The sequence below is a fragment of the Ammospiza caudacuta genome, chromosome 22 (genome assembly GCF_027887145.1).
Source record: "Ammospiza caudacuta isolate bAmmCau1 chromosome 22, bAmmCau1.pri, whole genome shotgun sequence".
NCBI classification, from domain to species: Eukaryota; Metazoa; Chordata; class Aves; order Passeriformes; family Passerellidae; genus Ammospiza; species Ammospiza caudacuta.
Genome location: NC_080614.1, coordinates 9,733,966 through 9,757,890, shown reverse-complemented (window position 1 = coordinate 9,757,890; position 23,925 = coordinate 9,733,966). Strand labels below are relative to the sequence as shown.

Genomic DNA, 23,925 nt, shown 5'->3' with positions numbered 1-23,925 from the left:
TAAATACAGCGGGGATCCGCGGGTAAATACAGCGGGGATCCGCGGGTAAATACAGCGGGGATCCGCGGGTAAATACAGCGGGGATCCGTGAATAAATACAGCGGGGATCCGCGGGTAAATACAGCCGGGGATCCGCAAAAACAGTCGGGGATCCGTGAATAAATACAGGGGGGATCCGCAAAAACAGCCGGGGATACGTGAATAAATACAGGGGGGATCCGCAAAAACAGCCGGGGATCCGCGGGTAAATACAGCGGGGATCCGCGGGTAAATACAGCGGGGATCCGTGAATAAATACAGCGGGGATCCGCAAAAACAGCCGGGGATCCGTGAATAAATACCGGGGGGATCCGCAAAAACAGCCGGGGATCCGCGGGTAAATACAGCGGGGATCCGCAAAAACAGCCGGGGATACCTGAATAAATACCGAGGGGATCCGCAAATACAGCCGGGGATACGTGAATAAATACCATGGGGATCCGCAAAAACAGCCGGGGATCCGTGAATAAATACAGAGGGGATCCGCAAAAACAGCCAGGGATACGTGAATAAATACAGGGGGGATCTGCTGACAAATACAGCGGGGATCTGTAAATACAGCCGGGAATCCGTGAATAAATACAGAGGGAATCTGGAATTACAGCCGGGATCCGCTGATAAATAGAGAGGGGATCTGGAAATACAGCAGGGGATCCGCAAAAACAGCCGGGGATCTGCTGATAAACACAATCAGGATCCGTAAAAACAGTCAGGGATCTACTGATAAATACAGCCGGGGATACGTGAATAAATACAGCCGCGGATCCGCGAATAAATACAGTGGAGATCCGTAAATAAATACAGCGGGGATCCGTAAAAAACAGCTGGGGATCCGTGAATAAATACAGCGGGGATCCGCTGATAAATACAGCCAGGGATCTGCTGATAAATACAGCCAGGGATCCATAAATAAATACAGCAGGGATCTGTAAATAAATACAGTGGGGATCTGTAAATAAATACAGCCCGGGATCCCCTGGTACAGCTGGAGATCCTCTGATAAATACAGCGGGGATCCGTAAATAAATACAGTGGGGATCTGCCAATAAATGCAGAGGGGATCCGGGAATAGAGCCAGGGATCCGCTGATAAATTCAGCCAGGATCTGCGAGGCACATAGTATTCTCCCATTTAAAGAATATTCTTCTCCCATTTAAGGAATATTCTTTTCCCATTTAAGGGCTATTATTCTTTGGCACCCGAGGAGCCAGGCTTGATTCTCCCTGCCTGAACTTCCTGCACCAGCTGCATCTCTAACCCTTCTATTTATTGGGTGATTCCAAACATGCTCTTAGGTACCCATTTACACGAAGGCAATGTCCCCTCCAGCACACACAGTTTTAATTGGGACACATGCCTCTGTTCTCCAGTTTCCGAGATGCCTCCACCTACCATGAGGCCAAAGAAGGATAAAAAGTTCCCCAAATATTGTATTTTGAAATACAGAGTAAGCAAAACAGATCAGGCTCCAGAAAAATCCTTCATTTTCTTGTAACAATCCGGTGAGGAATGTTCATTGTAGCAGGGGTGGATACACAATTTCCTTGTGTATCACAAGTTTCAAACAGCACGGAAAGGACAAAACAACCTTTCCTGGAGCTCTGAGTCCTCCAAGAACAAAAGAGTCTCATCCTACACATCCTCCCCAGTGCTGGGGATGTTTCTGCACTCTGGGGTTTTTTCAACTTATTTTGCAAATACAAACGCACAAAAATAGCTTCTTTGCAAACATAAACACACTAAAATAGACCCCAAACATGCTGAGCTGCATCTGAGAGTGCAGCAGAAGTTTCTGAGCATCCCATGGCGAGGCCAGAATGCCCAAGGCAGAAATCCCCTTGCACACACAGTGCCCAGTTTGGAATTGTTGGGGTCCCACCCCACATTGCCCCAGCAGGCTCACTGCAGCCTTCAGAGCCTTTATTACAACAATTTCACACAACCAGGGGTGCCTCTCACCCTCCATGGAACCAAAACACCTCCATAGGAAAGCAGAGCAAGGGGAAGATGGAACCGACAAACCCCCATAGCCTGCCCTGAAATGTACCCAAAACACTTTCAGATCAAGGGGAAGATGGGACTGACAAACCCCAACAGCCTGCAATGAAATGTACCCAAAACATTCTCAGACCAAGGGAAGATGGAACCGACAAACCCCCATAGCCTGCAATGAAATGTACCCAAACACTCTCAGACCAAGGGAAGATGGAACTGACAAACCCCCATAGCCTGCAATGAAATGTACCCAAACACTTTCAGATCAAGGGAAGATGGAACTGACAAACCCCCATAGCCTGCAATGAAATGTACCCAAACACTTTCAGATCAAGGGAAGATGGAACCGACAAACCCCCATAGCCTGCAATGAAATGTACCCAAACACTTTCAGATCAAGGGAAGATGGAACTGACAAACCCCAACAGCCTGCAATGAAATGTACCCAAACACTTTCAGATCAAGGGAAGATGGAACTGACAAACCCCCATAGCCTGCAATGAAATGTACCCAAACACTTTCAGATCAAGGGAAGATGGAACCGACAAACCCCCATAGCCTGCAATGAAATGTACCCAAACACTTTCACTTCCCACAGCAGAGGAAATGCAGCAGCAGAAACTCGCAGCCAGCCACGAGCACCAAAACACAGCTCAAAAAAAAGAAACCTGGCTGCAACCAAATGAAGAAAAAGCGACCTTGCAGAGCTGGCTAATTGGAGTAATTAGCTGATCACTAAGTGCTCTGCTCTGTCCTTTCATTGATCCTTTCAGGCTCAGTCATCCTCTGAGAGCTGGAAGAACTAACAGCTCCTCTACCCAGAAAATGGGTTTAAAACCACACAGACACCACCAAAAATGCCATTTCACAGAGAAATCATCCCTTAGGCACCAACACCAACACCGCAACCCCAAACTGAAACACAGGGACAAGCACAGGGGTCAGGGAGGGCGCTGAACATAGAGAGGGGCACCACAAAATCCTCACCAGGAAAATCCCACCAATGAAAACCTCACCTGGAAAACCTTATCAATTAAAACCTCATCCAGGAAAACCTCATCCATAAAAATTTCATCCATGAAAACCTCACCAATGCAAAGCTCCCCAAGCCTTGCCTCGAGGACCACTCAGAAGAAGACACCAGTGATGTTCCAGAAGCATTTTAGGCGTTTGAATTTGGGATATCCCCAGGGCTCAGCACCATGAATTCCCAGAGACAGGGAAATGCCTGAGGGAGGGAGTTTCGGCAGCCCAGCCCACCCAGACAGCCTAGGACACCTCAGAGTGAGGCAAGGGAGCCTCATTGAGAGGCAATTCCATAATAAACACCACTCAGGGAGCTCCTCCTAACTGCAGGCACTCAGTGGCTGGCAATGCCCTGGAGCACAAAGATCCAGATCTGCTTTAGGAACGGTAAATCCACCACACAACAATTGAAATATTTATTATTTACATGCTTATCTAACCCCAGTTCAAATGAGACTTCTCTCCAGGATATCTCTGGAAATCAAGGAGCACAGCTGATTGTGTTCAAAGAACAATTCCCCTCAGTGGGCACAGACCTGAGCCAAATTCTTCATCTCTCACTCATGGAAATACCCCCTGAACAGCAAACTCCTCAAGGCTGGCACCTGTGGGGCATTTTCTGTGCTAGAGAATCCCATAAATGCAGAAAATAACCAAGCCACAGCCTGGACTGAGCTTTCCCCCAGAGCTGCCCAGGCTGGCTGAACAAACCAGAGCATGGACACACCTTCCTCAGGTATGAACTGACCCAAAAAATCCTTTCTGTGCCTCTCTCTGTTCTAGCCATCGAGGCATAAACCAGAAATTCCTGATAGGGACCCTGGACAGTCATTTACACATGAAAGCAGGAATTTCCACACTTAAAAACTTTCCATTTGATTTCCTAGAAGTGTCTAAATTTCAACTTTGCTGACTAGAATATGCAAACGACTTTTAGAGGTATTTTCAAGGGTGCACATTCAGCCAACAAGACAGCCAAGAATTCCTGCTGAAGTTTGCAAGTTTTACAAAACTTCCATATTTCCAAGAAGCAGCACATTATTTACCCAGAGGTGCACCTGGATATCAGGACTCACTGCACAGTTTTATTTTCTGCTCTTATTTTTCTCCTGTATAAAACACACAGCCAGAAATCTGCAGCTTGTCCCTTGCATCCCTTGCAGCCCAGCCTCCTGCCAGCTGGGTTTGAACCTTTCTTCCCCTGAGTGATTTTCATAGAATTAAGGTTGGAAAAGACCTCCAGGATCATCGAGCCCAACCTCTGAGTGAACACCAGCTCAGGTCAGTGTGAAGTGGAGTTTAAAAGCCATTTTCACTTACCTTGTCTCTGGATTGTAGCCCAGGATGTAGAAAAATGAATCCACTCGTGCCTTGAACTCTCTAGCAGCAAATATGTCAGAGAAATGGGAGATGTTGCACTTCCCTCTGCAAGGAAGAAAAAGGAGAAAATGGCATTAGAATTCCAGCTTGAGTAACAGCTACTTTAATGAAGTGCAATCTGGGGAGAAGCCACAGGCATCCCTGCTCCCATAAATGTCCAAAACACCATAAATACAGAAATCCTTTAACAGAAGTGTGGGCTCTCCCCACGGAGCAAAGGGAGGGAGGTGCAGTCACGGTGGCTCAGATGCTGCTCTGCAAACTCTCATTGATTCTCCTCCAGCCAGCAGAGCCCAAACACCACCAGCCCCACCAACAATAGCTTGGATGCAATGCTGACGGTCTCCAATGTGCAAAGCTGCTACAGTCACAGTCACAGCCTCCAAAATTCCCCAATGCAAGGTCTGGGAGGCCCCACACACCCTGAGTGCCCGCCTTGCTCTCACACTCATTTCCTCCCTGCAGGCTGGCACTGCTTCCCAAGTTTAGCCACTTAGAGAGACAGAAAATGAGCAGGGGGGTTCCTTTTGATATTTCACATTTTAGAAGTATTCTGGGGCAAGAGGTTTGGCTTCCTTTCAGTAATTGACCTGGCAGCTAATAAGCACTTTGCAGCTAAGCTGCATTGTCTCTGTGGATGGCAGCAGCACCTCCTGCTCCCAGCACTCCAGACCAGGAGTTCTGCATTCACCAGAGGTAAAAAGCACATCATGTTTATTACACACTTCCACAGAGATCTACAACTACCCTCTAGTTGAATTTTCCTATTGGTTAGAGCAGAATATTGCTGGTTACAATCACTGGTTTTTACTCCCCAGTTTGTCATCAATCCACTGTGTGTCCATTTGTTTGCAGAGGGCAGAGAGATAATCTGGCATTATAATAAATTAGAATCTCACGTTAACCTTTCATGCATCACGACACACTGTGCCTCCCCCATGTTCTCTGCAGGAACACCATGTGCAATTATCCTTCTGCTCATCCTCTGCCCTCACAGGTTATTGCCCAACTTTGTTTGGCACACACGGAAATTCCATTTTTATCTTTCCGTTCCTATCTTTTCTTTAAAGGGAAAAAGCACTGAGGGGATGTGGCAGGGGAGTCAGAGCAGCCCCAGGGAATCTGCAGCCACAGAGCTGGGTTTGTGTGCTTGATTTCCAGATTTGCAGCCCGGCTCCTGGTGTGATACTGGGACTCAGCAGAGGCTCCCAGCACACCCTGCAATGCTCTGAGTTCATAAGGAAGGTTTAATATGTAAATCAAAGGCTTTCCCCCACCAGAACAGAAGCCAGTTTGTCTTGAAGTAAGTGGCTTCAGCAAAGTGACTCTGAACAAAAATATGTCTCCAGATGGCTGTGGTGAAACACCATCTGAGCACCATTATCAGGGAGATTATTCAATTTGCATCTTGACAATATCCATGCATGTTTGGCACGCTGAAAATCAGCTGACAAATAACGCCTGGCTCTGGGCTCTGGGAGCAGCTCCAGTGAGGGTGTCCCCTCAGCCTGGGCAGCTCCAGAGCCTGGAGGGTGCCAGGGCAGCAGGGCACAGTGAGGGCACACAGCTGGGATCCCGTCAGCCTGGGCTGGCTGTGACAGGGACAGCACCACAGCAAGCCTTTCGTGCAGCTCAGCAGAGAGGGGCCCGTGCCAGCAGGCTCTAGGGAAGGGCAGTGCTGCATGCCCTGGGCTGGCAGGGAGGGCAAACAGCTCCTGACTGACTGCCTGGCACAGAGAGGAACCTGCAGGGCTGCAGCTCCCTGCGGCACCAGGGCACAGAACACAGCACTGCAGGGAGAGGGCACAGCTGAGCTGGGGGGGCAGTGACCCCAGGAACCTCTGTCCCCCCTGGCTGTCCCCACAGGGCCTCAGGAACCTCTGTCCCAGCCCCAGGCTGACCCCAGCCCACCCCCAGGTGTCCCCAAGGCTGTCCTCAGCCCCAACCCGTCCCCAGCCCATCCCCCGGTGTCCCCAGCCCCAGGATGACCCCAGGATGACCCCAGGTGTCCCCACCCCCAGGTGTCCCCAGCCCAGCCCCAGGATGACCCCAGACTGTCCCCAGCCCATCCCCAGGTGTCCCCAGCCCCAGGATGACCCCAGGATGACCCCAGACTGTCCCCAGGTGTCCCCAGCCCCAGGTGTCCCCAGCCCCAGGATGTCCCCAGGATGACCCCAGCCCATTCCCAGGCTGTCCTCCCAGCCCCAGCCCATCCTCAGGCTGTTCCCAGCCCGTCCCCAGGTGTCCCCAGCCCCAGGTGTCCCCAGCCCGTCCCCAGGTGTCCCCACCTGAGGGCAGCAGCGTGGTACGTGTCCACGTAGTCGGAGATGAAGAGCTCGCGGTTCTTGATCACGGGGTCGGTGATCACCAGCTCCCGTCCCGAGTCTGCAGAGACAAACAGCAGCACAGCCCTGACACACAGCTGGGCCACCAGGGCACGGCCCCAGGGGCTCCTCGGGTGCACTGTGAGGGGGCAGACTCTGCTCGGGTGGGCTGTGGGAATTAATGCGCAAGAACATCACTTCTATTCTCATCCATCAATTCTCCCAGGAGTTCTGAAGGGAAAAGCCTTCCAAGGGCACTGGGACTCCTCCTGACCACTGGGAGCATCACTCCCGGGTGGGAGGAACCAAGGAAATGGATCTGTTTGGTTTCCAGGATAAGGTATGGGCTCCTGTGCATATTTAATGTCAAATCTGCAACAAAATCCTGACATAGAGCTCTGGCTTTGAGGTAAATATTGACATTCATGTTCAAACACAGAAAATTCTGAGTGCTAACAAAGGAACTGGAAGACAACTTTTTCCATTACTTCTTTCTAATACCTTTGAGGAAGACACAAAAATACTTCTCCACACACGGGAGACTGCAATAAAAGCAGCCATGCTATCAAAAATCCTTTTTGACACTGTGCCTGTAATCTCATTGTTAGAAGCTTCAAATAAATTAGTAGCAGAAATGTTAGATTTGTGGAGCTCTTGCTAAAAGCACACACAGAATGTCCTTTGTAAGGGGAGCGTGTGCTCAACTTTGTTCTGTCAGGCACCAGAAAGTTGCTGCATTCCACATTTCAATCACCAACTTTTATCAGCACGGTTCACCTTGGAGTATCTTCAGAATTTTTAACAGTTGCCTCAAGGAAATTTCCTGGTAAGAACAGAAGCAAATGTTATGTCTTCCCTGGAGGCAGGAGATAAATGACACTGGGATATGTACTAAAGTTCCTTCTGCTCCTGTGAAAGCCAAGATCACACTTGTTTTTGCAAAGAGAAAAGGGGAAACTCAGCTCCAAGTGCTTCAGTTGCATCCCTCACTGCAATATTAATCACAGTGAATATTCACTGCAAGGGAGCACGACTGGGAGAGACTCAGCTCTCATGGCACTGTTCATGGCAGAACCACAAACCAGAGGAGATCCCCAATTTCTGCAGATGATTTGGTGTTCAGTTCATTATCAGCACAGTGTCCTGAGGTCTACCAAGGATCCAGGGTGATTTTGCTTTTCTATCCTCCTTCAAGGAGGTAATAGTAATAATCATCATCATAATGATAATCATTTTGTCATGCTATTATTAACGTTGTTGCTGTTGTTATTAATTATTATTAATAGTGCAGCCAAACACTTCCAGCACACCTGGAATTGTCCTGATTACAGGAGCAGGACACACAGCAGTGACACCAGGCAGGTAGAGAGCACCATGTCCTGGTTCCACATCCCTGTGCAGAAGTGTTCTGTTAAACTGGGACTGGGCCAGGGCAGGGCAGGCTGGCTCTGTTAAAGCCAGGATCATGCCAGGCTGCCCCTGTTAAAGCCAGGATCATGCCAGGCTGTCCCCACTCACCGTTCTCGTTGTGCCTGTCCTGCACCAGGTGCTGGTACACCGAGTCGGGCACCCTGGACTGGGGCACGCTGGCTCTGTTAAAGCCAGGATCAGGGCAGGCTGGCTCTGTTAAAGCCAGGATCAGGCCAGGCTGCCCCTGTTAAAGCCAGGATCAGGGCAGGCTGTCCCCACTCACCGTTCTCGTTGTGCCTGTCCTGCACCAGGTGCTGGTACACCGAGTCGGGCACCTCGGACTGGCGGTAGTACCACTTGACGTTCATCAGCAGATGGTCCCTCTTGCTCTGGAAAACAACCCTGGGGTGTTACTGACAGGAAATCAGCCCCCAGCCCTCACTGGAAACCCCCAGGTCAGACCCAGAGGGAGGAATTTCTCCAGCCTGATTGATTTCCAGCCCAGACAAAGGCAGGGAGACCCCCCTGCATCAGTTGTGTCTTTGCATCTGACCAGCAAACCCCAATCTACTCACTCATGTTAATTAACCCAGGGAAAGAGGCAGGGATCAGGAAAGGATTGCAATTTTTGGCCTCGTGCAGGCTGCTGATTTCCACAAATAAGAAGTATTTATGGCCAAACATGCAGAAAAGAATACCCACAGCAACAGCATTCAGTGCAACCATTCTGAGCAGTGGGAACCAAGAGATAATAGATTTTTTTCCCCCAAGGACAGATGGATCCAGACATAATCATAGATGTTCTTTATTACACAAAAGAATAGGATACTGCACTTCAATCACAATAATTACAGGCTCTGACTGCTCATCAACCTCACAGCAAAATTTACACAAAACTGTCTTCCCCAAATGCTCTTTTTTCACTGAGGCTCCAGCCACCAATTTGTTCCTTCTTAGAAGGAAACTGAAGCATAAACACCACTTAAAAAAACCTTTTAGATGGAGTCACTACAGACTCTGCTCAGTTCATCTCCAAACCCCTGGTCTGCAATTCTCCCCGCTGCTCCAAAACAGAGAACAACAAAGGCCTGAAGGGAAGGGAACATTCCTGTGGCATGAGGCAAGTGCAGCCTTGTTTTCCTCTGGGCTGCAATCCCCTAGGGCAGTCTGAGACTGCTCCCGAGCTCCTAAACCCACTCGGGGCTGCCCTGCAGGTCCCTGGGCTGCGGGCAGGGTCTGCTGGCTCCCTGCAGCAGCAGCAGCCTGGTGTCAGAGCTTTCCTGCTGAATAAACAACAGGCAGACCTTCCCGGGAAAGGCATTTCCTGAGCAGAGCTGTGTAGTACCGGCACACCACTGCCAGTGGCAGCATTGTGCCAGGAAAGCTGGGAGCAAGCCACCTCCACATCCCCATCCCCAGAGTCTCTGAGCATCCCTGGGCTGAGCCACCTCCACACCCCAGAGCCTCTGAGCATCCCCAGCTCAGCCACCTCTACATCCCCATCCCCAGAGCCTCTGAGCATCCCTGGGCTGAGCCACCTCCACACCCCAAAGCCTCTGAGCATCCCCAGCTCAGCCACCTCTACATCCCCATCCCCAGAGCCTCTGAGCATCCCTGGGCTGAGCCACCTCCACATCCTCAAACTGCTCTGAGCATCCCAGGCTGACCCATCTCCACCATCCCCAAAGCTTCTGAGCATCCCCAAAAGCCTCTGAGCATCCCTGAACCAAGCCACCTCCACCATCCCCATCTCCAAAGCCTCTGAGCATCCCCAGCTCAGCCACCTCCACATCCCCATCCCCAGAGCCTCCGAGCATCCCCAGGCTGAGTCACTTCCCCATTCCCAAACTGCTCTAGGCATCCCAGACTGAGCCACCATCCCCATCCCCTCTGAGCATCCCGGGCTGAGCCACCTGCACATCCCAAACCCTCTGAGCATCCCTGGGCTGAGCCACCTGCACATCCCAAACCCTCTGAGCATCCCAGGCTGAGCCACCTGCACATCCCAAACCCTCTGAGCATCCCTGGGCTGAGCCACCTGCACATCCCAAACCCTCTGAGCATCCCAGGCTGAGCCACCTGCACATCCCAAACCCTCCAAGCATCCTGGGCTGGAGCCTTTCAAACACCACAGCTGCAATCAGAGCCAACAGGGAAAACATCAAAGGGACGGTGAGTGAGAGGCTCTGATTTCTGCTGCCTGCTGCTCAGGAATTGGGGCTGCAGGCTCAGCTGTTCTGCTGGAATAATGCTCTGTGCACCACAGCTTTTATGGGCAGTCTCTCTGAATTCTGGAGACTAAAAAGTCCGAGTAAATAATCTGTTACCCTCTCACTAGGAGTTCATAAATTCTCTTGGTGAGCTCACAGCAATGATGGGAAACATCAACCCAGCATCCCTCTGCAAATTCTCTGGGTGTTCTTTGGGGGGAAGATGAGCTGATCTCCTTCCTAAATACCATTTTGGTCATTTTGGTCCAATTCATTTAACAGCTGCACCATGACAACCCCTCTTCTGTGCCCACTCTCCAGCACAGAGCACTTTGTGGGGTTTAACCTGAAGCTTCAATCTTGCTAAAAACACAAAATGTCTGTCAGAGTCTCCCTTTTCACATTTCCATCCCTCACAGCACAGAGATTCCTAGACATGCTATTTTGCCAGCCAACTTCCTAAATGCTCATGTCATTTACAAAGCAGGCTGCACTCAGAGGTGTCAAGGCACCCACTCCTGTGGCAGACTCTGTATTTCCAAACCATGTGCACATAAAGGAAGTGTCCCCTCCCTCCTAAAAGTGTGACTTTTTTTTTTCCTTTTTTACACCTTTACATGTGAAAAGCTGCAGACAGTCACATGCCAAAGCCAGGCTTGCAGAAAGTGCAGCCATGGCAAGAGCTTTAAATTTCAAGTGTCATTGTGTCAGCTCAGAATGATTCCCTGTGCTGCAAAACCACATTCTCCCCTTTAATGAAAATATTGTCTTTTGCTGCAGCGCTCACAAAGTGCTCATTTGGGGGTTTTATTCTCGCTGACATTTTGGGTTTTGTTCCTTTTAAACAGCATGAATCAGTTTTGGACATTGAACAAGAATTAGATGGGATCTGTAAATGGATTAAAGCATCTCAGTTCACAAGCATCTGGTCAACTTCTATTTAAAATGAGCCTCTGCCTTGAAGGGGGAAAAATAATGCTGCAAATTGTCTGTAGAAAGCAGGGATGTCCTGATTTCACAGCATTGGTGGCAGTTCCAAGGTGCCTGTTTTCCCTGGGGAGGCAGAGTTTCAGAACAGCTCCTGCAGAGGCTCCAGAGCGGTGAGAGCCCAGTGAGCATCAGCACAGATGTCCTGCAGCTCGCCAGGGGAACCATCACACCCTGCCCTGTTCAGGGCCAGGCTCAGCCCCAGCCAGCTCTGGGAACAGCGTGCCAAGGGCTGGGCATGGCAGATGGGCACAGACCAACAGCAATGCCAGGGACACAAACAGGACAAGGAACACAACATCTCCATTCCCAACCTGTTTGCCACATGAAACACCACTCCTCCTCACTCTCGCTCCATTCTGACATTTACTAATAGTCAAAGAGAGAAAAGGAACAATAAAGACCACTCAAATTCACTGGTTTGGGGTTTTTTCCCCACAGAGGGGGCACAATGAACCTATCTGGAAATCAGGAGCTAAGGAGACACAGCAAGGATTATTTCCCTTCCCTCTCCACAGCAGCACGTGGAATCCAACGTTCTCAGGGTATCTTTTTGTAGGCTGTTTGCTAATTAATTAAGAAAACCGATCAGCTGTTTGTAAGCCAAGCAAACCCAGCCTGGAAATGCAGAGGTTATTACTACAAATGAATGTTATTTTTGCAGCTTGATTATTTAATTCAGATGCCTGCATAGCAACACATAATTACTCCCTGCAAACAGAGCAGCATTGTCAGTGTTCAGCAAGAAACACAAATGTGAAATAAAAGCAGTGATGTGGGCACAGCACATTAACCCTCCGTGCCCCTGCCCAGGCAGGGCTGTGCCCTCACCCTGAGCCAAGGCAGAGCCCAAACCTGCTGCTGCTGTCTAATGCTCCATCTGCAGGGGTTTCCTGATGGAAACAAGCCTGGGTGGCCGCTCTGGGCACACAGGCTGTGGTTGGTGTGATTGGGCTGATGGAGGGCACTGATGGAGCAGGAAATGAGCAGCCCTGGGAAAGCTGTGGTGATGGATCAGAGGATGCACTGAGTGTGAGCTGAGCTGAGAATGAGCTGCTGGGGGAGCAAATATTGCTGTGTGCAGGGTGAGGGCCCGTTCCTGTGATCTGTGCAGGGCACAGTGTCATTTATTGACAAAACAATATGGGCTTTTTTCACAACTGACTTCTGCTGACTGATTACAGCAAGAAATTTTCACGTGTTCTTTTTATTCACAAACAAAACTCCTTTTGGCATTCACTGAGTCACCTCAGCATGCTGGGAACGGATTCAGCCTGGTATAGGAGGAGCTCTGAGGTGTAAAACACTGCTCACACTCACCTTGCCCTGAATTCCTCACACTGAGGTGTAAAACACTGCTCACACTCACCTTGCCCTGAATTCCTCACACCGAGGTGTAAAACACTGCTCACACTCACCTTGCCCTGAATTGCAGGCTCTCTCTCCAGGCTCTCAGAGCTCTGCACAGCTGCAGGGACCCAGCTGGCCCAGGCACACTCAGGGACACTGCTCACAAGTGTTTGTTCTGTATTTACAGAACGCGAAGCAGCACTGGCTGCACACATCACACACAGCTCACTTGTGCTCCTCACAGGAGACGGGGGAGGCACCAGAGCCCCAGAACACCCCTGAGCCTACTGAGCCACCCCAGTATCAACCAGCAGCCTGTGCACACCTTCGAAAGCTGCCCAAAGCCCCTGCTCCAGCAGGTCACATCACCTCAGGGCTGTTGGTGCCCCTGAGCAGCCCCAGTCCCCAGGGCTGGAGCTCTGCAGAGCACTGGTGCCCGCCCTCCCTGCAGTCAGTGCCCACGAGATGCCATCTGCTGTCTCCCAGCGTGGGAGTTTGGCACTGGAGCTGCCAGACTTGCTGAAAAACACAGCTCAGAACAGCTCTGAGAGCACAGCACAGAGAGCACAGCTCAGAACAGCCCTGAGCTCCAGCACAGCACAGAGAGCACAGCTCAGAACAGCTCAGAGCTCCAGCACAGCCGTGAGAGCACGGCATGTTTACTGGGACACGAGAACCGTGGCACCTCTGCAGCAGGACAGACCCATCAGCAAATGCAATAAAAGGCACCAAACTGAGCCTGGGGAACCCAGCAGGGAGATCCTGAGACCCACCCCTCCAGGAAATGCAATAAAAGGCACCAAACTGATTCTGGTGAACCCAGGAGTGGGATCCACCTGACAAGAAATGCAATAAAAGGCACAAAGCTGAGCCTGGTGGATCCGGCAGTGGGATCCACCCCACCAGGAGCCAGCACTGGAGCTCCCTGTGCTCCAAGCACACTGCAGCCCTAAGGAATTTCAGCAAACCCAGCAGGTTTTACAAAGCTGACTGAAGTGGAACAAGTGTCAGCCCTTTATTTTATTTAGTGTCACTCTCACGTCTCACCTTGAGCACAGCCTCATCCAGGGTTTCACAGGAGACAAAGAACATGATTCATTTCAGCTGATGACTGAGAGATGTCTGTATTTAAAATAAACTCCACTGTTTATCCCATCAGCTCTCCAGCTTTACCAAAACAAAGCTGCTCACTGTGCTGAGAACAGCAAGTCACCTGCTCCCATTTAAGTGAAACACACTCGTGTACAAAATACCCTTAAAATTTCACTGTGATCCTAAACGACACAAGATAATCTCATCTTGTTAAAAAAAAAGCAGTTATGCTTAAAAACTGACTGGCTTAAAATAAAACTATGATAAGATGTTCCATGAAGGTTATGGGTCATTGCTTACTGCCTCATTTAATCCCTTTGTGGTCTCTCTGCTCCGTTTCCTTTCTCCCATCCAGGTTTGCTGGGTTTGTTTCCCCCCAGACCTGCACGTTCAGTGGAGCTGCAGGTGATTGTGCAGTGAAGGCGCTGCCAGCCCCCAGAGCCGCTGCCCCTCCATCCGCGGGTACCACCTGCACCCAGCTGGCTGTAAATCCCATTTACGGCAAACTCACCAACGCGCATTTCACGTAAACCCACAAATCCAGGTGAGGCCTGGAGGTGCCACAGCTCTGCTGTAACTGCACCAACACCCCAGAGTCATTAACGGGCTGTAATTAACACCCCTGAGAGAGAAATCAGCTCTGGTTCTGGCCACAGCATCCCTGCCCCTGCTCCCTGCCCCACTCTGGTCACAGATCTTCAGATTTTGCCTTTCCCAGGAGCAGATTTGGGGGAGCTGCTGGCCCAGAAGTGCCAGGGACCCCCTGAGCATCCCCTGCTCAGCTCAGCAGCACCTAATGGGATCACAAATGCATTCACCGAGCACTGAATGGATGCTCTGGTAATTAAATTCCATTAAGGTTTTCTTAGCGTTGTGCCAAAGAAGTGCACCGCTGAAATGAAGATACCACTCGGGCCCCGCCTGACATTTGCTATTAAATGTCATTTATAGCACATAGCTCAGATCTAATTGCAGAGCAGCACCAGCCACAGTATTTATCACTTCTATTAAAACAAGCAACACTCAGCAGTGGGGCTATTCAAAGCCATCATCCACAGTTTAAATAGATTTCTCACCTTTTAAATATCAAGAGGCCACATTTTCTTTACCATCTCACCGAGGGGTTTACCTTTGAACAAAGACACACCAAGAGCTGGAGGATAAAACAAGCAGGAGTTTGCTCTGCAAACCCAGCCCCGAGTTTGAACAGTCACTGCCTGCTGAAATATCACCTCGTGGGCAGGGGATTTGTAACGGGAAAAATTCAAGCACTTTGCCAACAGGCTGGGGCTGGGAATTACAGAAAGAAAAGGAAAGAAAATGCACTGAGCAGCCAGAGTGAGACTGGGCTGCTCCACCACAAAAGCAAACGCTGCTCCTGGGAGGAAACAAAGTGGTGTCAATAGCTGAATTAGCAACACCACCTTTAGAGTTTTTCTTTGTGTTTGTATGTAAATCAGGACTAAACAAACACCCCAAAGCAGCTCCACAGGCTGCAATCTAATCTGAACAGAAAGATTGCAAAGGTGCTCTCCATTCATCTGGAAATAGCCAGATATTGAAAACACTAAAATCAGACATAACTACACTGAGAACAAACAGGATGCATTTACCTGCTGGAAGGGAAAAAAATCTCAAAGGAAAAGATGGGAGAGAGATTTTTTTCATTTTTTACAATGAAAAAAATCAACTTTTATTGGGTGCTGGAAGTGTGAACATACAGACAACTGGGATGGTGCACAAGAAAAGCAGTTCTGAAATAAAGAAATGTGGTTTTTAAACCTCTAGCACATCCCATGGCCACCATGTGCACTCTGCTCTGAACTGCAGCGAACGCAGCCAGCCAAGCTAATGCACAATTCCAAAGTTAATCGTTTGTCTTGGGCCATATAATCAGCACAGCATTACAACTCCAACAAATGAAGCCACTAATAACTTGTATTAAAGAAGTCAAGGTGTTAATTCACTGCCAGGTCCAGCAGCAGGAAGCTCAGAGCCCAAGCAGCACAAAGCACTCAGCCCTCGTGCAGAACTCAAATTAATTTCCTCTATTACTGCAGGCACTGGATGGAACCCAGCAGTGCCAGCCCAAAGGCTCTGGCTCCAGAAGCCTCCTGAGGATGAGGATGATGATGATGAGGGCTGATGCCTCTCCCCTGGCCTGGGCGCAAGGATTCACCCCAAGGCAACCAGCACAGCCAGTTCTGTCCAGACCCACTGCAAACAGGAGGATTCTCTGAGCTACCAGAAATGCACAAACTGGCAGGGAACCTTCCAAAGCAGAAAAATGACCAGAAGTCATTCGGAGAATTTGTAAAAAACATGGTTTGATGGTTTAGAGAGCTCATGATTTACATCAGCTTCCTTTCACCGAACAGAATCTTCTCAGAAAGGCTTTAACACTTGCATGAACTTGGTTCTGCAAACGGCCTGTCTTTGGGGAAATGGGAGTGCTGGACATTGTGCAATCCAATGAGGAGCTCTGCCTCTCTGTGACACACAGGTTAGGGGGAGAAGCCCTTGGATCAATACTGAAGCCCACATTCCACCTGTCTGCAGCTCTGGCTGTGCCATCTCCCTGGGAACCTGCCCCCAAAAGCCCCAGAGCTCCCTGAGTGCTCAGTTCCTTGGAAGAGTGCAATGAAATATTCATGCACTGGCACCAGCAGCACTGACAAATCCAAAGGCATTTCCCAGCACTTGAACTGGTGCAAACTGCAGCACTCGTCCCACAAGTGCTTCCCAAGGAGCACAGGAGAAATCCATCTGCAATGGGAGGCAGCATCGGCTCCAATTTCAATATTTACTGCGCCTGCTGCAATCGCAGCCCTGCTCCAGATGTGCTCCCAGCTGTTTGTTTTCCTGGCCCAGTCTTTGGTAACAAACAGCCCCTTGCTTTAATCACCTCCAGATCAGAGACTAAGGGTGATATTTCACCACAGTTAATGGAATTTTGCAGCTGAAAGGCCCAAAGCAGCTCAAACCTCCCAGAGTTCGTGTTCTGAGGGTGCAGCAGAGCCCCACCTGAAATCAGGGGGCACTTTTCAGGAATTTCCTCCCAAATTTGCCCCAGCTGAGGGAGGGCAGCCCTAAATCCCAGCCCAGGCTGGTGCTCAGCACCCTGGATCAAGAGCCCAGCACAGGCAGAGGCAATTCCTGGGTTTGGCAATATCAACATGGGAAGCACCAGAACCCCCCAGAACAGGAAAACTGGCACCAAATGGCATCTCCCCTCCTGAAAACACCCTTTCCATCCTCTCAGCCACAGGCACTGCACAAATCTCCCCAGCACAGCTCCTGCAGCCCTGCTGCTGCTGCTGCAGCCTCTGGGGTCACACATATCAAAGCACCCAATTGCCTTTGCTTTTCTTGCCTCCCTTTTTTTTTTTTTTAAACACGAGGAATATGAAAGCACCCGCTGAAGCTGGTCCTTGTTAGCAGAGCCATTTTCATCTCTTTAAACTCAAAGAGAGCAATTCCCTTGAAAACTGTCACAGCATTTTCCCAATCCATAAAGAGGAAGTTCAACAGCCTCGGGTCACTAATCGCAGATACAGAGCATAAATTATCTCTTTCTATTGCACAGCACTGAAACATACACATTCTTTTATCTTACTTATGTGATTCTCCCCATAAACTGAACCTTTTAGACGTGTTTGTAGTCTGAAAAGGATGTTTTACAAATAAAAGGGAAGCACTTTGCTGTTTACACAGCATTCCTTCCGTGGGGGTATATTAATATCACATCCAGGTGGGTGGACAAGAATTGCTTTACACAACAACACAACCTGGGTGTTTTCCCAAAGGAAAAACTTCATTTGAAGTTTAAGAGTTGCTCAGCACAGGTTTCTTGGTCTTAATAATTTTGCATCGCTTTTAACCTTAAAATGTGCCAACAACCAACTGAAGGGAATATGATTTAAAAACCCCCAGAAGTTCTGCTTAGAAAGCAGAGCAGGATGCTTACACACTACTAATTTAATTAAAGAGTTATTTTCCTTTCAAATACCCTCTAATGGCCCAAAACGAACTGAGGCTGCTTTAAAAATCAATCACTTTAATCAAAACTACAAGTCCAAATTCTCCATGGATTGGTGTTCAGTGATTGCAGCGTCAAAGATGCAGATCCATCACAGCCCTGGCTGCGAGTGCCAGGCAGGGACCCGTCCCCAGAGGTGACACCAGGGGACAAACCCGGCCTGAGAGGCTCTGAAGCTCTGCCAGGCACAAGGTGGAGCTGACTGAAGGGTTTCCCTAAGTGGCTCCATCAGTCCCTGCTGAGTAAAAGGGAGATTGTACCTTTCCTGCCACTCACGTACCCAAAAAAAGGGAGATTCTGCTTTTCCTGCCACTCAGATACTCAAAAAAGGGAGATTCTGCATTTCCTGCCACTCAGATACTCAAAAAAGGGAGATTTTGCTTTTCCTGCCACTCAGGCACAGAACAGGTACCCAAAAAGGGAGATTCTGCCTTTCCTGCCCCTCAGGCACAGAGCAGGTACTCAAAAAAGGGAGATTTTACCTTTCCTGCCACTCAGGTACCCAAAAAAGGGAGATTCTGCCTTTCCTGCCCCTCAGGCACAGAGCAGGTACTCAAAAAAGGGAGATTTTACCTTTCCTGCCACTCAGGTACTCCAAAAAGGAGATTCTGCCTTTCCTGCCCCTCAGGCACAGAGCAGGTACTCAAAAGAGGGAGATTTATCTTTCCTGCCCCTCAGGCACAGAACAGGTACTCAAAAGAGGGAGATTTTACCTTTCCTGCCCCTCAGGCACAGAGCAGGTACTCAAAAGAGGGAGATTTATCTTTCCTGCCCCTCAGGCACAGAACAGGTACTCAAAAGAGGGAGATTTTACCTTTCCTGCCCCTCAGGCACAGAGCAGGTACTCAAAAAAGGGAGATTTTACCTTTCCTGCCACTCAGGTACTCCAAAAAGGAGATTCTGCCTTTCCTGCCCCTCAGGCACAGAGCAGGTACTCAAAAGAGGGAGATTTTACCTTTCCTGCCCCTCAGGTACCCAAAAAAGGGAGATTGTGCCTTTCCTGCCCCGCAGGCACAGAGCAGGTGCTCAGAGAGCATCCACACCTTTCCCCTCCGTGCTCCTCTGTCCCTCTCGGGCTGTGCCTTTAACAATAACAATGCAATAGCAGCATCACCCCCGCCCCACAGAGCCATCCCAGCACATCCCTGGGGCTGGGACCCCCTCTGGAACCCAGTGACATTTCACATCCCTCAAGGAAACCCTTCGGAAAGCAGGAAAACAAATTCCCGTAATGAATTACCCTCAGCAGCTCAGCAAGCACAACAACGTGCCTTTGGAGGCTGAGCAGAGCCACAAGAAATCTGACAGTGCTCAAGGAGCCCCAAATGACCAGAGAGGAAATTTCGACTTCAATAATCCTAAAGGTCAGAAGCATTATTAAACATGACAGATGCTCTCACTATTCAACACCAGAGGACATGGCTACATTTATCCTAACTCCATTTTCTCTTGCTACATAAAACCCAGCTAATGTACAATTTGATACTTTTTTTTCCCCCTAAAAGCCAGAGATAACATTTTTTTTCTGGGTATTTTCCAGCTGGCACACAATGATTTATTTAGCACTCAATTATCTCAGCACAGGTGTAGGAAACAGGTTTACCTTGGGTAAGGGGGAGGAAACAAGGCAGGAGAGAGGTAAAATAGAAAGCTAAAGGTGCTGAAGACATGATGCCATGACAAAAGGCTTACTGAAATTACAAATATCAGCCCAGGGAAACAGCCCAGGAACCTTTCCTGGGGGAATAATCCTCCACTGCTCCTGTGCCAACAAGCCAGCCATGAGAATTCCAACTGCTGGATGCCAACTGGGGCAAAAACTAACAGGGCAATCACATTAAAAAGGAAAAAAAGAAATCAAAACAACCCCCTGTGGATTATTCTGTGGGGGTTTTTGTTTGTTTTGGTGTTTTGTATATTTGTTTGGGGTTTTTTTTATGTAGTCCCTAAATTGTAAGGGTTGGATTGCAGAGATCCAGGCCATATGGAAGGAATGGAGGCAGAGCTGGATTTGAGCCCTCAAAAACACACATATAGCCTTAACTTCCAGCTGTTAATCCTCCCTGTGAACAATGCTGCCATCTGCTTTACACCCCCAAACACGAGCAAAGGACCATGGTGGAATTGTGACATAACTCTGCAGCTCTGGAGGAATTCATTCACTTGCACTGGTGCATTACCCTGCCAAGGCTACCAGAAAAACAACCCCAAAATCCCACAGAAATGTTAAATATTGGTTAATTGACAAAATAATGGCACTGATGAAATGACACATCTGAGCCAGGTCTGAACACAGCATCTCCACACAGCCCTGAGCACCAAAATCTGCTGGGTTAGCAGCTTAGAATGGATGATCCTGCTCCTGCTTCCTTCCCAAGATGTACAACAGAATAAAAGGATGTTGCTCCATATTTCAGCCGAGTCCAGTGAAACCCCAGCGCCCATAAATCCACAGAGCAGCCCCGTGCCTCAGCTCTGAGGCTCACCTGAGAGACACTGCAAATCCCCTGCTAATTTAACAGCTGAAAGCAGCACTTAGACAACAGCCTGCCACACAAAAAGGATTTATTTTTACACAGATGTGACAAGCCCAAACCTCACTATGCAGCACAGCTTAGGATCTGTGTGAGAATTCAAAGTGGCATCTGGGTAATAGCGACCAAAAAAAAAAAAAAATACACAGAGAAGCATTGTAAAAAGGAGGGGAATTATCAAAATGGATTCATATGCATCTGGAATGATTTTAATACAAAACACCCAGCAAATCTCCCTGTGCTGCTGACAAATCACCAGCTGAGGTAAATCCCAGATAATGAAACATTGTAAGGAAGGCTCTATTTAATAATTTAGCCCCTGTCAAGGAGTTTGTATTGATTCTTGTTTCCAGCACAGGCAGAGGATGTTATCTGCAGCCTCACGGCTCAGTGACAGCATCAGAGGATTTAATCACTGAGCAGCCCTGCAATCCCCAAGTGTCACCTCCATCCCTGTCTGCACCCACGTTGCCCCCCTCACTCCCACCCCACGCTGCCCCACTGCAGCACCTCCATCTGCCGCACGTTACACATAAAAGCCGATCTCATTTGCAGGCTAAATTTTTGGTTTTAAATAATTCAGTGTCCCTTCAAAGGCCTCATTTGTCTGGCTCCCATCAGCAAGGCTGCTCTGGCCCTTCACATCACTGTGAGCTGCTCCAAGCTCAGTCCAACCTCGCCTTGGAAAGGTTTAGCAGTGATCTGGAGGAAGCAGAAAATCTTTTTTTGCCTTTTTTTGGCCTTAGAAATAGCGATGGATGTGGAGAAGCAGGGGGAAAAAAAAAAAATCTGTATTAATCAGCATTTTTTCCACACCAAAAAGGAAAGGTCACGCTGCCTCGGAACTGGCCAGGAAAAATTTGCCACAAATTAATTCAGCTGCAGTTCAGGAACAGAACATCAATTCATCTGCAAACAAAATGAGGCTTTTAAATACATAAATGCTTGTGGCTACAGAAACCTCACCCAGATATTTGCAGGCAAAAACCCCAGCTCCTGTAACAGTGCAGAGAATAACAGATGTAAATTTAACATGTTTGCTAAAATGCAAGGCCATATGCAGGAGGAATGCAAAGGGGAGGAAGCATGAACTATATAATTTGGAAAAACCAAATTTCTTGTGATTTTCCCCCTCCTTTATTCCAGGTGAGGTGCAATCCTTTCCATTTTCTAATCCTTGGGATGGGAGCAAAGCGGTCCCAGGGGCCCAGGCAGCCAAGGTCATCACAGCCAGATTTTCTATTACAGGGCACTAGCAGCATTTCACAACTGTCTTTTTATGCACTTCTGCCTTTCCATGCAGACTATAAATTGTTACAAGGCCCTGGGGCAATCCAGCTGTACACTCCATTCAAATCAGGCTTCAAGGAGAAAGCTCCACAGTCAAGATGCTTCAATCAAGTAAACACACAGGCACAAAGGGCAACTGCAGCACAATTAATAACGTTTCCTTTTGTGTGGCAAATTCAGCGTTTTCCCGGTGTAAAGTTTCCCTCCGATGCTCCCATTCAGAGTGTGGCCATTAGCATTTTAAATGTGACATCAAATTAAGGCAGGATGCAGAAAGCACAAACAGGCTGCTGAAATCCATCTGCTGGTGGTGTTCTGGGTCCCTGTGGAACACAGGAAAACCTTAAAAAGGCAATTTGGGCTCATTTATCCAAGCTGGAAACTCGCACCAGGAAAGGTCTGAACGGCAGGATGGGAGGGCAGGTCTGCAGCTCTGCTGCGTTTGGAGGAATGCAGAAATAAATGAGTGTAATTGCAGCAATGAGCTGCTCTCAGCTCCCACAGAGCCTGCAGCAGCTGCCTCTGCTCTGGCACTGCTCACTCACTCACCCCGTGCCTCTGCTGCTTCCTGCTCCTCCTCTGCCTTCACCTGCACCTGCTGTGCCAGGGAAATGCACACCAGCTGCTTGGCTGAGAGTGCCAGGGCTGCTGTGCCTGTGTCCCCTTCCTCTCCTGGCTGAGCGGGGGCTGCTGCTGCCAGCAGGGCCACCTGAGCTCACCCAAACCATCAGAGCTCACCTGAGCTCACCCGGGACCATTCCCAAACCATTCCCAAAGTAGCAGAGCCACCTGAGCTCACCCAAACCATCAGAGCTCACCTGAGCTGCTCCAGGACCATTCCCAAACCATTCCCAAACCAGCAGAGCCACCTGAGCTCACCCAAACCATCAGAGCTCACCTGAGCTCACCCACGACCATTCCCAAACCATTCCCAAAGCAGCACACCCACCAGAGCTCACCTGAGCTGCTGCAGGGTCCTTCCCAAACCAGCAGAGCCACCTGAGCTCACCTGAGCTCACCCAAACCAGCAGAGCTCACCTGAGCTCACCCGGGACCATTCCCAAACCATTCCCAAAGCAGCACACCCACCAGAGCTCACCTGAGCTGCTCCAGGACCATTCCCAAACCAGCAGAGCTCACCTGAGCTGCTCCAGGACCATTCCCAAACCAGCACAGAGCTCACCTGAGCTGTTCCAGAACATTCCCAAACCAGCAGAGCTCACCTGAGCTGCTCCAGGACCATTCCCAAACCAGCACAGAGCTCACCTGAGCTGCTCCAGGACCATTCCCAAACCAGCACAGAGCTCACCTGAGCTGTTCCAGAACATTCCCAAACCAGCAGAGCTCACCTGAGCTGTTCCAGAACATTCCCAAACCAGCAGAGCTCACCTGAGCTGTTCCAGAACATTCCCAAACCAGCACAGAGCTCACCTGAGCTGCTCCAGGACCATTCCCAAACCAGCAGAGCCACCTGAGCTGTTCCAGGACCACTCCCAAACCAGCACAGAGCTCACCTGAGCTGTTCCAGAACATTCCCAAACCAGCACAGAGCTCACCTAGCTGCTCCAGGACCATTCCCAAACCAGCACAGAGCTCACCTGAGCTGTTCCAGAACATTCCCAAACCAGCACAGAACTCACCTGAGCTCCAGGACCATTCCCAAACCAGCAGAGCCTCCCTGGCCCAGCTCAGCTCCCAGGCAATCCCACCTTGTGCTCCTGCCCCTCTCCCAAACACCAAAATTCAGTGAACTTCTCCCACTCTGATCTCTGCAGCAGATAAAGCCCTTTTTTTTTTTTTTTTTTCCCACAGACATGGCTCTGCACTACTTTTGATATTTAAATTGAGCCTTAATCAAAGCTGGATCCGCATGGGTTTACAGGCACTACATAATTAATACATTCATATCTGAAATGTAATTACTGCTGTTGCATCATATATTTAAAGCCAACAGCTGGCTATTCAGGTGAGGAAGACACTTTGATTGGGATAAAACAATGCTGTAAGCAACACTGCAGGGTTTTACTGCTCACAACCACTCTGAGGCAGCTTCACAGGGACAGGAGAGCTGGGGACCCTTCCCCTGTGCACACAGAGCTTTGCTGAGATCCTGACGGATTCACTGGGATATTCCTGCTGGATTCCCCATCACAGCATGCTCCCTCAATCAGGTTTAATTTCTGTATCTGGGGTGTGGGGTTATAAAGTGTCCCTTAACCAACTGGGTGCACACAGGAACTGGATTTCTG

General features: G+C 49.3%; 1 protein-coding gene across 1 annotated transcript in view; it reads right to left on the bottom strand.

The window, feature by feature from the left end:
• The window catches only part of RERE (arginine-glutamic acid dipeptide repeats), a 109,759-nt gene that overhangs the window by 73,691 nt on the left and 12,143 nt on the right, over positions 1 to 23,925 (bottom strand). Inside the window, exons 3-5 of the mRNA XM_058818554.1 lie at positions 8,458 to 8,563; positions 6,729 to 6,825; positions 4,381 to 4,485 (exon numbers count right to left, since the gene is read on the bottom strand). Of these exons, the coding sequence (XP_058674537.1) occupies positions 4,381 to 4,485; positions 6,729 to 6,825; positions 8,458 to 8,563 (308 nt within the window). The remainder of the gene's footprint in view (positions 1 to 4,380; positions 4,486 to 6,728; positions 6,826 to 8,457; positions 8,564 to 23,925) is intronic.